Source organism: Pseudonaja textilis, chromosome 4 (assembly GCF_049901715.1).
Source record: "Pseudonaja textilis isolate UNSWEBS1 chromosome 4, rPseTex1.2, whole genome shotgun sequence".
Classification (NCBI taxonomy): domain Eukaryota; kingdom Metazoa; phylum Chordata; class Lepidosauria; order Squamata; family Elapidae; genus Pseudonaja; species Pseudonaja textilis.
The window spans coordinates 74,043,286-74,062,455 of record NC_141993.1 but is presented as its reverse complement, the minus strand read 5'-3'; the positions used below and the strand labels follow the sequence as shown (position 1 = coordinate 74,062,455).

Here is a 19,170-nt window from a genome sequence, read left to right as displayed (position 1 = left end):
AACAGACAACAAATGGTCAAAATTGGGAGTGTCCTATCAAATTCTGTACCTGTCAATAGTGGTGTCCCCCAAGGCAGCGTTCTAGGACCAACTCTCTTCATACTCTACATAAATGACTTCTGTGATCATATTAAGAGCAACTGCGTTCTTTTTGTTGATGATGTAAAGCTGTTCAATACCACAGCAATACTGCTACCCTTCTTGACTATGTATAAGCATGGTCGAACAACTTCAAATCTCAACAAATAAATGCTCTATCTTACATATTGGCAAAAAAAAAAAAAATCAGAAAATAAAATACACGCTGAATAGTCAAGACTGTGTTGATGATCCAAGCTCTGTAAAGGACCTTGGAATATTCATCTCTAATGATCTAAGTGCTAGAGCCCACTGTAACTACATAGCCATAAAAGGGATTAAGAGTTGTTAACCTAATCCTACATAGCTTTTTCTCTGGTAATATCATACTACTAACTAGAGCATACAAAACATTTGCTAGACCAATACTCAAATACAGCTCATCGGTCTGTAACCCACATTGTGTATCTGATATTAACACAGTTGAGAAAGTCCAGAAATATTTCACAAGAAGAGTTCTCCACTCCTCTACTCATTGTAGAATACCTTATGTCACCAGACTTGAAATTCTACACCTAGAAAACCTTGAATTATGCTGTCTTCGGTCTGATCTAAGTATGGTATATAAAATCATATATTGCAATATCCTACCTGTCAATGAATACTTCAGCTTCAACCATAACAACACAAGAGCACACAATAGATACAAACTCAAGGTTAACCGCACCAAACTTGTTTGCAGGAAATACGACTTCAGCAACAGAGTGGTCATTGTCTGGAATACTCTACCTCACTCTGTGGTTTCTTCCCCCAAACCCAAAAACTTTAACCTTAGACTGTCTACTATTGACCTCACCCCTTTCCTAAGAGATCTGTAGGGGACGTGCATAAGTGCACCAACGTGCCTACCGTCCCTGTCTTATTGTTTCTTTTATTTTTCTTATATGTACCCATTTCATGTATTCAAAACTATGTATCTACTTATACCTTGTAAGCAATTGACAAATCAAATAAATAAAAATAAATAAAAGTAAAAGTAAGATCTTTTCAAAGGCAGGTTACTTTGCAGTACTTCAGACAGGTGGTTTCTGAGGTCAGGACATTGTAGTCTGGATAGAGTCATAAATGGTGCAGTAACCTAAGCTAGGGGAACCTTCTGCTGTTTAATGGGAATTGCAGGTCCAGGATAGCCCGCAAGTCAACACCTCAATTTCCTATTATGATGATCAAAGATGAACTAAACATAAAACAGTTCAGTACAAAATATAAATTAAAACATGAACAACTTGTCCCAAATATGATTAGTACAAATTTAAGTCCAAACATCTTATTGTCTAGTTACCTAATGTATTATTTTATGCTTTGTCTCAGCAAAGAAGCAGAAAAGGAGGCAGATTTGCTCAGCCACATGTGATATGTGGTTGCAATGATATCTTCAGGAACCATTAAATTGAAAGATAATGCTCAAATATTTTCAAAATGTGGATCACTCAATGTGTTGCCCATTACTTTTCCAATTATTTGAAGACTAGAATATTGATTTTTAATTAATTTAAATAATTCATTTCAAGATTTTTCCCTTGACAGATTAATGCAGGGATTCCCAACCTATGGGCCACAGCCCATTACTGAGCCCCAGACTATTCACAACTGGGCCACATGAGTGGCAGGCTAGTGCACTTGCACACACAGCCCAACTCACATGAGCAGTGGGTGCCAGTGCTTACAGCCCAACTTGTGTGAGTTATGGATGACAGCGTTTGAAGCCCAATTCATGTGAACAGTGAGCACCGGTGCTCACAGGTCCACTCACATAAATGGTAGGTGTGCGCAGCCATCACTTGCAATAATGCTGTTCTCACACATACATGTGCACATGTCTGCCATTTGTCAAAAACCATCCCCACTCCATTCTGGGCAGCCAACCCAGAAAATTTGGGGAATGCTACAATAGTGCATATTTCTAAGAGCACTATGTACCATAAGGCTCTTAAATTAAAAATCAGGATATCACCCATATATTCCAGAGCTGAGATGGTTTGGATTTGTAACTATCTTTGGAGAAGTCAGATTTATGTAAGACAGAAATTAAACAACTGATGAAAATGGGTCGAAATGAGTCATCCTTTACTCCATATTAAACAAATATATTTTTGATGTATGTATGTATGTATGTATGTATGTATGTATGTATGTATGTATGTTATTCAGCTTTGTTTGGGTATTTTCCCATGTCATTATAGTTGTGCTTTTAAAGTTGTAACAATGTTTTGGCAGAATCTCATCTGCCATCATGGATTCTGCCAAAACATTGCTACAATTTTAAAAGCACAATTATAATGACGTGGGTAAATACCCAAACATAGCTGAATACCATACATATAAATACCTGCGAAAACTTAAGAATATATATAAGAATAATATAAAGTGCTACAAACCCTGAAAAGAGATAACAGCATAATCATACTCCCAGCAGACAAAGGGAATGCCACAGTAATAATGGACAGAAAAGACTATGAAACAAAATTGACCGACCTACTCCAAGACTCCACATACAAACCCATAAACACAGACCCAACCACATACCTGGAAAAATTAATCAAGAAGAAAATTATAACCAGCCACATGAGCAAAGAGATCCAACAGACAATCATCCCAAGAGAAAAATCTTCCAGATGCCCCAAACTATACAGCCTCCCAAAAATACACAAAGAAGGCATGCCTCTCAGACCCATAGTCAGCTCCAGAGGAGCACCACTACAAAACCTAGCCAAATACTTAGCAAAACAGCTACAGCCCCATGCTGAAACAGCAGCTTCACATGTACAAAACTCATACCACTTCTTGGAAATGATCAAAGATCTACATGTGGAGCAAGAAGATCTGCTTGTAAGTTTTGACGTGGTTTCACTATTCACTCAAGTCCCGATAAAAGAGACCCTTGAAATCATCAAAAATAAATACCAACCAGCTAAACACCTCATGAAACTAACAGAACACTGCTTAACCAAAACATATTTCATATACAAAGGACAAAGATACAAACAAATTGAAGGAGCCCCTATGGGATCACCACTGCCACCCGTCATTGCAAACCTTTTCATGGAAGAATTCGAATCCAGAGCCCTGGCCAACGCCATTCACAAACCCAAACTATGGTTAAGATACATTGATGACACATTTGTGATTTGGCCCCATGGAAAAGAAAACCTAAACAATTTCCTAACACACCTAAACAGCACACACCCCAAAATCAAGTTCACCATGAAACAGAAACAAACAACTACTATTCCTAGATGTACTAATCTACAAAAAAAAACAGATGGCACACTAGGACACAACGTATACCAGAAGAAAACACACACCAACCACTACCTCAACGCCCAATCCCACCACCACCCAGCACAGATAAACTCCGTGGCTAAAACACTAATTACTAGAACCAAACGCCTGGCAGACAAGATACACATTAAGACTGAACTATGCACCCTGACTAAGGTACTGACAGCCAACAGCTTCCACAAAAGCAAAATGACAGGCCTGATCCACAAAAACACACTGAGACATAATGGAGACCTAGAAGATGAACAGACCTATGGAACAGCTGTCCTGCCCTACATAAGAGCTACTACAGACAAAATCAGTAAGATACTACACAGGCATCACATCAAGACTGCTTTCAAAACAGACAGAAAAATAGCAGCCATCCTTAGAAACCCCAAAGATAAAATTGACCTGGAAAACCAAGACATATATGAAGTCCCCTGTGCATCATGCCCGGCCACATACATTGGACAGACCAATAGAAGAATAAGTACCCACCTGGAGGAACACAAAAATGCAGAAAAGAAGCTGGAATGCTCTTCCTCACTAGTCCAACACATGAAATCCACAGGTCATAGCATCAACTTCAATGGCACCAAAACCCTAGCCACTATAGAAAACCCCAGCTACAGAATTATCAGAGAAGTCATAGAGATTTAAAAAAGACCTGAAAGCATGAATAGAAGAGATGATTCCACCAGACTGTCAATTATTTGGAAGCCTGTACTCACAAACAAAAAAATCTCCAAACCAACACCTGGGCACAAACAGATCCCCCCTGATACCTCCACCTCAAACACACCCCAACCAGGCACCCAGATGAAATCTAGCTTCCTAACAAATGATAGCCGTCCATTTACTCAGAGCCAAGCTGCACTAAGAGCCTCCAATACAGGAACACAATGTTGCCAGCCAATCAAGACACACAAAAAAGCCACAAAACAGACAAAAAATATTAGAAACACCAATCAAGCAGAACACAGCAAACTCCAAGACCAAAAAACACAGACCAAGACTCCCAACCAGTCAGGATGAAGAAAAAACCATTCTGGCACAACAGTAGGCTAGCCCCAAATTTAGAACTGAAACAACTGTAAAAGTCTGACTCAGAGACGAATACAATACAAGAGCCTGATGATGGCAGATGAGATTCTGCCGAAATGTTGCTACAACTTTAAAAGCACAACTACAATGATGTGGGAAAATACCCGAACAAAGCTGAATACCATACATGTAAGTACCTGCGAAAACTTAAGAAAAATTTATATATATATATATATGTATGTATGTATGTATATGTGTGTGTGTGTGTGTGTGTGTGTGTGTTTTCTGAGGTTCTCACGGGTATTTGTATGTGGATCTTTGGTTATTCGGGCTTTCTCCCATGTAAAATTGGAAGTATCTAGGCAACGTTTCGATGAAGTCTCAACCCCCAAACCAATTAGAATACAGCCAAACCCCTACCAATGAGAACACCCCCCCACATCAGAACACAGCAAAGCCCCCACCCAATCAAGTCACACCCCCACTAGCAGTTAAAAGGAAGAAGCAGCTACAAGCTCATATCACTCTGAGAAGCACAGAGCCGAAGACACAAGCCTGAAGATGATGAATGAGACTTCATTGAAACGTTGCCTAGATACTTCCAATCTTACATGGGAGAAAACCCAAATAACCAAAGATCCATATATATATACATATACATATACTATATATGTATAGTATTCAGCTTTGCTGTATACCTTACTTTGCTATAAGTACCCATGAAAACTTAAGAAAACATATATTTATATATATGTTACCTAATTAGAGTATAATGAAAAATTTGCAAGAAAACAAGCAATCTCAGAGTGCACGAAGGACTCCTCAAATATATTTTTATCAAACGTTTCCAAGAAAGATATCTTATTCACAACAGTTCCTATCATAAAGGTTTCTGATAAGAGTAAAGAGCCACAATCCATTGAAGACATCTCAGGTTTTTGCCATTTCTCCCCCATTTATAATATCAAAAGCCAATTTAAATTCTGCAGAAGGATTCTTTGTCCATGTCGTACATCTTTCAGTCAGGTGTTATAAAATCAAGTCTTCTCTGTCTGTTCATCTTCAATGATTTCCTCATTATCCAACCAATCCCTGAATTTATCACAGAGGTGCCTTGTGCAAAGCTTTCCCAATTAGGCTTAGGAAGCTAATGGAGTAATAATTAATTAGATCAAAGTGAGCCCTTTCTTATAAACCAGAACAATTACAGTCATATCAGTCTTCCGAAAATTATCCAGAGGAGTTAATAAATGTGATGAGGGCAGCCAAAATTGAGATCCACTAGTCAGCATTATTCTTTATCATTTTTGCAGGAGTACAATTTACAGCCAACAGCTTTGCCAGTCTTCAACTGGCCTGTCAACCTTTCACCTTCTGAGTTGCAGTAGGAAAACATCTTGGCAACTCTCCTTTGGTGGTGAATTTCCAAGTCATGACCCTGTTTAGAGTAGCTCCTCGGATCAATATCCACTCCCAGAATGTATGGTGAAGATATTACTTAATCTGCGTCATTGAAGTAGTTTTGTAGTTGTACACATCCTCCACCACAAAACAAAACCCTCATTGTATTAAAGGAATAGGATCTATTCCAGTTTTCATCCAGTTATTTAAAGAAAGTGAATTTCCATATTTTCCTTTACTAAAGACTTGTCAGGCTATTGGTAACTGACTGAACTGAACATATTTCGCCCCAAATTCTCAGAGTTCCATTTAAAAAGTACATTAAGTTTGAAAGAGTAGCAGCACACATTTTCCAGCAAGTGAATTAATGTTAAATCTCAAATCTCAAATGTATATTAAGACAGAGACTTTCTCAGTCAATTTTCCACAGTCCTAAGTAGGAAAGGAAGTTCTTTTTACTGACAACTGATATGTTAACTACTATTGCTGCTGTAACAGTTGCTTGAATGCTTATAGGTCTGAAAAGCAACAGTTACTGGTAATTTGGAACACATGTAAGTACAAAATTGGTTTGCAAAAGAAATATATGAAAACTAAAAATCTACACAAAAGGTCAGTGATAGTTGATTTCAAACTGTGCAGCTTTCCTGACATTAATGATTAGATATAGACTATTGTCCCAAAATTAATCTGGAGTTTATTTTGGCGGTCACAGTTCTGATTTCCTTTTAATGCTGATGATACAGGATCTGTGTGTATTCCGTGGCTGTTGCTGGGATCCTCAGAATGAAACACATGTACCTTGGTGCTACTTTTCAAAAAATCATGGGTACCAAGTTCAAGGAAGAATGTCAGATACAAATCCAGGTAAGCTGAAGAAGCCTAAACTCCAGACTTATTAGATATTTATAGATACAACATACTTAGCATGTAAATAAGGCAATGAACATAACATGTAAAATAAAAAGTATTTTCAGCATATGGATAACTTAATGTTTAATTTCTGTCTTACTAGTAAACTTAAAATCCGATAGATCAAGTATCTTCTTTGTTTCTGCACCACTTAATATGGGAAAGAGAAACAGCCATTCCTAAATTCTTAAACTTTGTGAGTTAGGAGGCTAAGTTAGCGTTTTGTTCATAACCATTTACTAGTTATTTGGGGTTTCAGGTTATTTTAGTTAGGAGGTAAGGTTAAAATTGAGAAGTTGTTTTTTACTATTTTTATCACTTCTAAACATAAAATTAATACATATAAAATAAATTATTTCTCAAGTATTTTATTATGCATTGTTTACTATGACTTTGTCTTGGACCATAAAGAAATAAATAAAAATAATTGTTAGTTAAGTGCCAGAAAGATGAGATATTAATGATTTATATGGATCTGAGAATCCACAAGTTGTGAGAGAACTAGGAAAGTATTTGAGAATATTTCTAGGACTTAAGCAGATCTTCCTTTTGTTTCATGTACAGATTCAGTTATTTATTTTTTAGAACCTACAGATTAAAGAAAAATCTTGGTCCAGTAACAAATTGAAGTCAGTGCAGTTTTTTCAATTATTCTGCAATTTATAAGTGGTTAAGTTCAATGCAGAAAATTCTTACAGCATTTTTCAGCCGCATCAGCTTCCATGCAGTGGAAAAGAGCAGTATAGAGGCTTCAGAATGAAGGATCAACTAAAAGGACTGCATAATACAGACACAGAGAGATTCAAAGCCTGTTTTGCTGTATAATTCTGACTGATTTTGGTCTAGAGGTTCACCCTAATCAACTCCTTTATTCAATTGTTATGTAAAAAAAGGATAGATGCTGGATTGAAAAATGCTTCAGATATGTTGAACACAGATTTAATCTAAAGGTCAGAATGGACAGAATGCTTTATCAGTAAACTGCATGCCTTATTCTCTCACTCTGCTTTGTCCTAATTGAGGAATACCTGGTATTCTTATAATTATTGTCAATACTGGAAGTAACACCCTTCCTTCCTTTCCTTCTTTCTTAGGATTTGAAGCTACTCTAATAAGACTACCTTCTCCATCCCTGTTTGGAAATGATATCGAAAAGCTTCACCTCACTGCAGAATATCAAACTGCACACCGATTCCATTTTAAGGTTAGAATGGTTTTTTTTAATGAAATATTTTCACACAGAAGATCAAGGAATGCAAGTGGGTGGCAAATAAACCTAATAGGCTTAAAATAATAATAATAATAATAATAATAATAATAATAATAATAATAATAATAATAATAATAATAATAGAAAAGATTAATGAATGACAAGCTGATGCCATAATGTATCACTGGGCTAAAGTCCACTGTGCAGAAATTGGAGGCAAATTTTCAGTTGGTACAATGTTATTATTTTTGCTAAATATACTGGATCTGGATTGTAAAATTTCAGGCGTCCATTAGATAACAGCGCAGAGACATAGAAAGCACTAAATATTTGCTAGCCTATGGGGAACATCTGGAATTTTGCAGCTTAGATCTATTCTGTACCTTCAAAGATAAAAATAAAATATTTGTTTGAAAGGGTGTATTGCCCAATTATAGAATATTGTATATAAAGCAAAATTAATATTATGATTCATCATCTTAAAATGATCTGCATCTTAAGTTAAATGAGTATAAGCATATAAATAGGTATATTCCATACCTATTGAGGAACAAACTAGTTAACATATATATTGAAGAGTACTTTCTATGAAAATATATTCCAGGAAAAACTGTCTTAAGGTCAGCATTGTCATGTTGAGTTACAGCCAATTTGAAATTTCTCAGGACATTTCAGATATTCACTGAGAAACCCAACTGTCTGGTTTGCCACAGTGGTGCTATTTTACCGGTTTGGCCCAGTTCTACCGTACTGGTAGCACTGAAGATAAGCTGAGACCAAGCCAGTTCTCTCTGATGAGCTGCTCTTGGGCCCACCTGCATGGCTGACCAGGCTCCCATACTGACCTTTATTCCCTACTTTTGAAGCACAGCTGCTTTGCGCGGCACAGAAGATTGCCACGTGTTAGCTGTTGAAGCTACAGGGAGAGTACAGGATTGCAGGAAGTGCGTAGGAAAGCCACTGCGCTTGTGCAAAGTGCATGTTTGGCATGTGCATATGCACAAAGTGTGTGCATGCACATAAAGCACGCCCACCAAGCTATGCCCACTGAACTGGTGGTAAACCTCTTTGAAGGCCACCATTGGTTTCCCAATGTTAATTCTATAAGCAAAAAGCTGGCATGAAGTCTTTATAAACTTTTGAATTGAATGCCTGTGATGATATAGCAATAGCACTTAGACTTATATACCACCCCATAGTGCTTTACAGCATCTATGGGTGATTTACAATGTCAGCATATTGCCCCCAACAATCTGGGTCCTCATTTTACCAACCTCAGAAGAATGGAGGGCTAAGTCAACCTTGACCTTTGTCAGAATCGAACTCCTGGTTGGGGACAGAGTTTGCCTGCAATGCTGCATTCTAACCCCTGCACCATGAAGGCTCAGTGTAGGGTTGGATATATAGAAAATGAAGCATTTAAAATATGGTCCACAATTATGAAAAGGTTATGAAAAGACATTGCTTTGAATTTCTGACAGGATGATGAAACAACTGAAAATGGTTTTAATTTTTGAGAACAGAGAAGGCTTAGTCAATCTAGAAATCTGCACCTGTAGACAATTCTCTAACAAATATCATCTTCTACAGTACAGGGGACTGTAGAGATCAGAGCACATATCCATTGAAGCACAACTTTTGATATCAGAATCCTAAACTTAAACTGGTAGAATTACAAGCCCTCTTTATGTTCTTACACAAAACATATTTTATTTGATTGGTTATAATAGTGTGCATTTTACTGTACATAGACAACACCTGAATCTAATCAATTTTGGGAATTCTATATCTTTATTGAGTAGCTGAATTGATCAATGCATAAATTGAATAATAGATGTGGAAGATGAAGTAATACATTTAAAATAAGGGTCCTAGAATTGGTCTAAAACTGTTATGCTTACCATAACTGTCCTCTGAAAGACTGTTGTTTCTACAACTAAATATTATTTCCCTGGGACCTTGGTTTCCATTCTTATAGATAAGCTTTTACCTATCTTATTAGTACTTGCTATATTATCTTCATCTGAGGATTCTCAAAGCATAGTTGCTTTCTGGCATCTTGTTTGGACCAAAACATATGTGAGTTGGGGCTTAATGTTGGAACCTTATTTTTTAATATATTACAAGACTAATAAAAGATATAATTAATTGCATTTATTAAATTGCATTTACCATCAATTAAGAATATTTCAGATGAGGGAAAATTGTGCATTCACTTTATTTCATTTTAAAATTTTACGTTCTGGTTGGTTTTAACAGATTACAGATCCTGCCAACAAAGATAGATATGAAGTCCCACATGAAAATGTTCAACCTTTTCAGGGATCTAAAGCAACCAACTTAATGTATCGAATAGAAGTCACAAACAATCCTTTTGGAATCAGTGTGATCAGGAATATCAATAATAAAGTCCTGTAAGTTACCTTTCTGTTCCTTAATTGTGTAGCAATTGTCAACTATTTTGATCTCGGGCTCCTTTTAGGTTCTTACAAATGAGTGAGACTTTGGTTTATGTGGTCTATATCTGTCATATTTACTGTATTATAAACATATTGAGAGATTACTTTTATCTTTACAGACTCTCTGAAAGGGTCTCAAGAACTTTCAGAGGTCCCTAGACCACACTTTGAGAACTGTTGCCAATATATTGACAATAAATTTTCAAACATTTTTTTTAAAATGCAGTAAATGCAGTTATTTGAATTGCACACATCTCTAATAGAAAGTATCTCATAGACCATAAGTTGCTTGCACTTTGAATAGGGTCTCAAGAAAGACTCTAAACCAGAAGATGTTTTTGCGTGTTTCATACCAGATTTTGTTACCTGTAGCTCTGTTGTTCAACATGAAATGTAAGTGTATCCACTAACATATTCATTGTTGTTACACAATTTAGGCAAGAATCAGAAGTAATCTTCCTTCTGGGAAGTTTGACTGCCATCATTTATTTATGTAACATCCTTATCACAATATTGAAAAGGAGTAATTAAAACAATACATCAGCAGCAGTCAAGAAAGTGAGCAATGCCTGTTAAGGAATAAAGACCTATTATCTATTCTTCCAAATGTTTCTGGTGTCCTGTAGTGTCCTGTCTTAATGACTATAGTTCTTACTGGTGACCCAATTTTAAGCTCTTATGTCAATTTAGACAAATGCTGGTCTTTTCCTTAGCCTTTTCCCCCTTTTCTTTACAAGGTATTCTTAGTACGAATACAATGTGAATTGAATGCATTTTTTAAAATCCAGTTTATAAAAAGCATAATACCTTTGATCATTCAAACAGCTTCAACACCAGTATAGGACCTCTGATATATGCTGACCAGTTCTTACAGCTTTCCATTAGAGTGCCTAGCTGGAATGTTTATGGTGTAGGAGAACATGTGCATCGACAATATCGGCATGATTTTAACTGGAAAACATGGCCTATCTTTACCCGGGATGCTTTTCCCAATGGGGTAAGTGTCTTCTTCTGATTCTGCATCAGGTTTGGTCTTCCGAAGTAGTAAAATAAATAAGAACATAATTCTGAATGAATGAAATGAAAGGAGGAAAGCAAAATACACACTTTTGAATTGTGATTCCATTTTATACAAGAAGCATGATTCTGACTTTGCTGTGAATCAAATGGTAGGACAGCATTTCTTAAAATTAAAGCAAGGCATAAGGGAGAACCAAAAAGGAAGAAGGCACAGTTTGCTTGTTAAGAATACAGCTGGCCCTCAACTAATGGGCACAACTGAGTCCAAAATTTATTTCGGTAAGTAAGGTAGTAGTTAAGTGAATTTTTCCTCATTTCATGAGCTTTCGTGCTTTAGTTGTTAAGTGAATCACTGCAGTTAAGTTAGTGGCATGGGTGTTAAATGATGCTGGTTTTCCCATTTGCTTGTCAGAAGGTCATAAAGGCTCTCACTATAGGTGACCCAGACACAATAGGTGACACTGCAATGTCATAAATACATGTCAATTGTCATGCATCAGAATTTTGTTCACATGACCATTGGGGATGTGAAAAACAGTTATTGTTGTTTCACTTCCATTGTAACTTTGAAAGATCACTAAACAAACAGTTGTAAATTGAGGAGTACCTGTACTCCAGTGACTTCTATTGCAACATTTTTTTTGGAATCCTTTTTTTCCCTTTCTGTAGAGAACTGGTGATGGAGGAGGTGGGGAGTGGGACGAGGATTATAAGGATATAGTTCTAGATCCTGTTCCAGGGGTTTTTTTTAAATTTGGACAAAGAAGACAAATATTATGTATTTTAACTTTCTTTTACTTTTTAACTTTTGTAATCTGGTCTCCAAAAAGAGTTTTCCCAATAGAGCTTGTAGTACATTTAATCAAATAACATCCCCACCTTCACAAATATATATATATATATATATATATATATATATATATATATATATATATATATATATATATATATATATATATATATATATCTATATCTATATCTATATCTATATCTATATCTATATCTATATCTATCTATCTATCTATCTATCTATATATATGTGTGTGTGTGTGTGTTTTCTGAGGTTCTCGCGGGTATTTGTATGTGGATCTTTGGTTGTTCGGGTTTTCTCCCGCGTAAGATTCGAAGTATCTAGGCAACGTTTCGATGAAGTCTCATTCATCATCTTCAGGCTTCTGTCTCCGGCTCTGTGCTTCTCAGAGTGATGTGAGATTGCAGCTGCTTCTTCCTTTTAACTGCTAGTGGGGGTGGGACTTGACTGGGTGGGGGCTTGGCTGTGTTCTGATTGGGTGGGGGTGTGTTCTCATTGGTAGGAGGTTTGGCTGTGTTCTGATTGGTTGGGAAGGAGGACACCAGACCCACACCCATGAGAGCCACACAAGATGCCACCACCACACTTCCATGTAGAAAACAGACTCACACCCACTCAGAAGATGAGACACGACCATGGACCAGAAGCTGCACTGCAGCTGCATCACTACCCACTTCAAACCCCTCCGAGCCATACATGAAGCAAACTGACACCCACTATGAAGATGCAGCACGACCACGAACTCGAAGCCAAACAGCAAGATCACAGCTCACCAACTCAAATCCCCCAGCAACTAAGACTAACCTGAGCACAACCAAGCCCCCACCTGAACAGAACACGCCTCCAACCAATCAGAACACAGCTAACCCCCTAACCAATCAGAACACAGCCAAACCCCCTACCAATGAGAACACACACCCACCCAATCAGAACACAGCCAAGCCCCCACCCAGTCAAGTCCCACCCCCACTAGCAGTTAAAAGGAAGAAGCAGCTGCAATCTCACATCACTCTGAGAAGCACAGAGCCGGAGACAGAAGCCTGAAGATGATGAATGAGACTTCATCGAAACGTTGCCTAGATACTTCGAATCTTACACGGGAGAAAACCCGAACAACCAAAGATCCATATCTATCTATCTATCTATCTATCTATCTATCTATCTATCTATCTATATCTTTGGTTGTTCGGGTTTTCTCCCGCGTAAGATTCGAAGTATCTAGGCAACGTTTTGATGAAGTCTCATTCATCATCTTCAGGCTTCTGTCTTTGGCTCTTGCTTCTCAGAGTGATGTGAGATTGCAGCTGCTTCTTCCTTTTAACTGCTAGTGGGGGTGGGACTTGATTGGGTGGGGGCTTGGCTGTGTTCTGATTGGGTGGGGTGTTTTCATTGGTAGGGGGTTTGGCTGTATTCTAATTGGTTTGGGGGTTGAGACTTCATCGAAACGTTGCCTAGATACTTCCAATTTTACATGGGAGAAAGCCAGAATAACCAAAGATCCACATACAAATACCCGTGAGAACCTCAGAAAACCAATCAGAACACAGCCAAGCCCCCACCCAATCAAGTCCCACCCCCACTAGCAGTTAAAAGGAAGAAGCAGCTGCAATCTCACATCACTCTGAGAAGCAAGAGCCAAAGACAGAAGCCTGAAGATGATGAATGAGACTTCATCGAAACGTTGCCTAGATACTTCGAATCTTACGCGGGAGAAAACCCGAACAACCAAAGATCCATATATATATATATATATATATATGTTTTCTGAGGTTCTCACGGGTATTTGTATGTGGATCTTTGGTTGTTCGGGTTTTCTCCGCATAAGATTCAAGTATCTAGGCAACGTTTCGATGAAGTCTCATTCATCATCTTCAGGCTTCTTTCTTCAGCTCTGTGCTTCTCAGAGTGACTCACTCTGATATATATATATATATATATATATATATATATATATATATATATATATATATATATATATATATACTGAGAAAGCAAAGGCAGCAGACATAGTTTAGATTAGAAACTTCATTTATAGCACACCCATTTAAATATCAGCATATTATATTAAAAAATCTTAGGACAATTAAAAAAACATGTTTGATTAGAAAAAAATACTTATGAACAAAAACAAGCAAACTGAAAAAATTTGTAGGGGAATGGATAAGTTACCATAAGAGAAGGAGTGATGGTATCAGCAAGAATCTAGAACTGAATAGGCTGCATTTTAGACCCACTGTACCTTTTGGATGGTCTTTGTAAACAGTCTTATGTCAAGTGCCTGAATAAATTATTTATATTGTAATAGAACCAATAGATCCACTGATTCTAGACAGTAGGACAAGAAGTAGATTAACAATAAATACTTGAAAAATCAGAAAAAAATGAATTTCATTAATTAGCTGTGGTCTAAATTCAAGGATATATGATATGTGGTTCTTCACTCAAATTAAAGGCTGGTATCTAATTATGGATAAATTAATCTGGATTGCCAAACCACCGGTGTTACCAAGCCATATACACTATTCAGCAGTATGGGAACTTCATAAAAATATTATATATGTTCAAGGCAGTTTAAGATATTCAGTTTCAACACTTAGGATTTCTAATGAACTTTCGTATTTATATATAGTTGTTGTTTCCTTCAAAGGATATGAGCAACCTGTATGGTGCTCAGACTTTCTTCTTATGTCTAGAAGATAAGAGTGGACATTCATTTGGAGTGTTTCTTATGAACAGTAATGCCATGGGTAAGGAAATTATTTATGATTTTGATAAAAATCACCTGGCTTTCTTAAATAATTTTCTACATGTGTATGATAAATGCACAAGATAATCAGCAGGTATGTTTTATACTACACATTTTATATTACATATTTTTTATCTAATACATTTATTCTGAGCAAGTTGTATTTTAATAATACTGTTCGAACTAATAATAGTGAGAATCTAATTGTGAAACAGTGTGATCCTATCTATTCAAAATTAAGTCCTTAATCTTGGTGAGGCAATGGCATGGTAGGTTAGCAGATATAACATTACTGCTTCTCCTTCCCAAATCACACAGACAGTTCTATTTGTAAGCATTATACCAAGGCAGTGTAAATATTTTTGAAGAATCTCATATTGTTTCTATGTTATTTTTCTTCCAGATGTGCTTCTATGCAGCTCCACTGAAAACTGTCATTACAGTTTTAGATAATATTCTGGTATTTTGTATAGATATTAAAAGTCAATTGACCTATGTCTATATGGTTAAATTGGAATCTTCAGCATAATTTCCATCTTTTAATCACTCAGTCTCCATAAACATTGGTGGTCCCTCATTCAATCTTTATGAGATTCTCAAGGAACAATTAAGAATAGTACATATTTTGTTAGACCATTAAAAGGATATTGGGATTTTTTTTACAGTTGAGAATTCTAACAGTAAACTGAAATATGCAAAACTTTGAAAGGTACATGCTAGTCCTCGGAAGATTCCTATTCATTCATATATTAAATTTACACAATAATTTAGGAGTAAAAATTAAAACAATATTCTTGTGTTTAAATCTCAATTAATTTTAAGAATTTCTCCTAACAGATTTTGCTCTTCAGCCTGCTCCTGCTGTAACATATAGAACAATTGGTGGAATTTTAGATTTCTATGTCTTCTTAGGAAATACTCCAGAACAAGTAGTACAAGAATATCTATTGGTATGTTTTTTTCTATCATGTTTTTACTTGGTGCTAATAGAGTAGAGCTCTATATGTTATTGTCTATACTGAAAGAGAAGATATGCTTTTCTTGAGAAGCTATTCTAGATTAGGAGCACTATAAGTGAAAATGCTATCTGTATAGTCCTTTCTATTCTGTTTCTATCCAGTAGTAAGAGATGCAAAGAAAAACCTCAGAAGAAAAGTGAAATTGTCAGATCAGTTTATATTAAAGGATTTATAAAATATTTTGTCTACAGTCATAATGTACAGGTCACTTCAACTAAAGTAACTAGAATCAAAGTTAGTAACAATACCATAGTTAGTTGCTAGGACTAGTATTAGATAATCTGACATAGATATAACCATAACCGCCTGGAATTTAATCATAAAAATCCAGCTAAGATTAAAGAGCTTTGCATAGCATGTTATGGTCACCCTTTATTGAACTAACAACAGAAAATATTGATAGACATTTTTTTAGAAAAGACATATCAGATACACAAGAGAAATGACAAAAGACATCTCTGGTTGTCTCTGCCATATGAATATCTCTCTGAATTAGATCAAATCCTACATCTCATCTCAGCCAACCTCTCTTACTAGGATCAAAATCCTAACTAGTAATTTCAGGGCATTATCTGGAGGAAGATTTCTGTTGCTATTGTTGCTGCTGTTCAATCTCATGCAGCCCCAAAGTACTACCAAACATTGATATTGACTCCTGTATCGCTCGGTTTAGACAATGGAAATACAGTAAAACAAAAATCTAAATTTCTTCTTCATTCTGGCAGCAGCTTAAAATTGCATTACCCTTTTCATAGATAACTAAGTCAATATGAATATGTCTTGTCCAGTAGCATGATGGTACAGAGATTTCAGTAGTCTTCCTCTGTAATTACATTTCAAGAAAATATCCTTCTCTATAAACAATAGAATGCAAATGCAAAAGGATTTGCTAGCCTCTTAAATTTGGTTTGGTATTTTACTTCTAAAGTTGATAGGACTTCCACTGATGCCTTCCTATTGGAGTCTCGGCTTCCATATCTGTCGATGGAATTACACAGATCTTAATGATGTGAAAGATGTAGTAGAAAGGAATCGAGCAGCTGGAATACCTTGTGTAAGTAAAAATGTAAGAGTGGAGAAGGAGTAGAGTAACTGTGTGAGAATTGGGTGATTACATACATCTGTTTAATTAACAAATCAGTACATTATTGGTTGGGGGGGAAATCAGTTATTTTGAAGACTCATATTCCATTTGCTGTACTATTGTGATCAGTAGAAAGATACAATTCTTGAAGAATTTGTAATGTTGAAGGTAGAATTTGATGTCTAGTTTCCCTTGAAGCATAACCATGGGAAGCAAATCTATGCTCATTTAATAAATTCAATTTTGGCCAAATTAAGGTCCCTTTCCATGTGTCTAGGGCTTTTGCTATTTTTATTATGAGATCTCATATTCTTACAATATGCATAAACCATTGGTAATCTTTTTCTTTGTTATTATGATGGAAGAAGAAATTATGAATTATATGGGAATTGTTAATGTCATTGTTCCAATTTTATTTCGATGACAACGTCATGCTTTGGGAAAACAGGATAGCAGGAAGAACGAGTAAGGAAGAAAGTTATAATCTAAGGATGGATACATTTTGGATTAGAGGATACACTTTACATTTTTTGGTAGAAAATAGGAGGTCACAAAGAGTAAGTTGATTTACAAAGTAGATAGGGTTAGGATTTAATACTCTTTATTTCCTGGTTTGGGGCAGCTGAATTTTTTTAAAAAAAATTGTTTCCAACTAAAATCTAAACCTATTTTAGGACTTTTTAAAAGGATATTTTGTAATATATATATATATATATATATTTGTTTTCTGAGGTTCTCGCGGGTATTTATATGTAGATCTTTGGTTGTTCGGGTTTTCTCCCGCGTAAGATTTGAAGTATCTAGGCAGCGTTTCGATGAAGTCTCATTCATCATCTTCAGGCTTCTGTCTCCAGCTCTGTGCTTCTCAGAGTAATGGAGATTGCAGCTGCTTCCTCCTTTTAACTGCCAGTGGGGTGGAACTTGATTGGGTGGGGGCTTGGCTGTGTTCTGATTGGGTGGGGTGTGTTCTCATTGGTAGGGGTTTGGCTGTGTTCTGATTGGTTGGGGGTTAGCCGTGTTCTGATTGGTTGGAGGCGTGTTCTGTTCAGGAGGGCTTGGTTGTGCTCAGGTTAGTTTGTTGCGGGATTTGAGCTAGAGGGATCGTGTGGCTTCTAGCGTGGTCCTGCTGCATCTTCAGAGTGTGTTGGTTTGCTCATGATGGCTCAGAGGGTTGAGTGGAGTGATGCAGCTGCAGTGCAGCTTCTGGTCCATGGTCAGAAGCTGCACTGCAGCTGCATCACTACCCACTTCAAACCCTCTGAGTCATGAAGCAAACCAACACCCACTATGAAGATGCACAGGACCACGAACTAGAAGCCAAACAGCAAGATCACAACTCTCTAGCTCAAATCCCCCAGCAACTAAAACTAACCTGAGCACAACCAAGCCCCTCCTGAACAGAACACGCCCAACCAATCAGAACACGGCTAACCCCCAACCAATCAGAACACAGCCAAACCCCTACCAATGAGAACACACCCCACCCAATCAGAACACAGCCAAGCCCCCACCCAATCAAGTTCCACCCCACTGGCAGTTAAAAGGAGGAAGCAGCTGCAACTCCATTACTCTGAGAAGCACAGAGCTGGAGACAGAAGCCTGAAGATGATGAATGAGACTTCATCAAACGTTGCCTAGATACTTCAAATCTTACGGAGAAAACCCGAACAACCAAAGATATATATATATATATATATATATATATATATATATATATATATATATGTGTGTGTGTGTGTGTGTGTGTGTGTGTGTGTGTGTGTGTGTGTATGTATGTATGTATGTATGTATGTATGTATGTAGGTCTAGGGGTGTTCGGGTCTTTTCCCATGTAAAATTAATCTTACACGGGAAAAGACCTGAACACCCCTAGACCTACATACCTGTACCCATGAAAATCTACGAACACACACACACACACACACACTTATACACATACACATATATATATAATGTTAAATGTAGGAAATCAATAATCAGGCAGTTCATCTAGGGTTATTATATGCTAAAGCACTCTACAAGAATCTGGACTACTAACAGTCAAAGCAAGTGGTAGATAAGT

At 36.8% G+C, this 19,170-nt stretch overlaps 1 protein-coding gene across 2 annotated transcripts in view; it reads left to right on the top strand.

Moving 5' to 3' along the window:
* SI (sucrase-isomaltase) overlaps positions 1 to 19,170 on the top strand; it is a 177,770-nt gene that overhangs the window by 86,218 nt on the left and 72,382 nt on the right. For both annotated transcript variants that reach the window (XM_087933383.1, XM_087933382.1), the window contains exons 4-10: positions 6,594 to 6,714; positions 7,854 to 7,963; positions 10,229 to 10,383; positions 11,254 to 11,425; positions 14,907 to 15,006; positions 15,843 to 15,955; positions 16,953 to 17,078. In XM_087933383.1, coding sequence (XP_087789509.1) covers positions 6,594 to 6,714; positions 7,854 to 7,963; positions 10,229 to 10,383; positions 11,254 to 11,425; positions 14,907 to 15,006; positions 15,843 to 15,955; positions 16,953 to 17,078 — 897 coding nt within the window. The remainder of the gene's footprint in view (positions 1 to 6,593; positions 6,715 to 7,853; positions 7,964 to 10,228; positions 10,384 to 11,253; positions 11,426 to 14,906; positions 15,007 to 15,842; positions 15,956 to 16,952; positions 17,079 to 19,170) is intronic.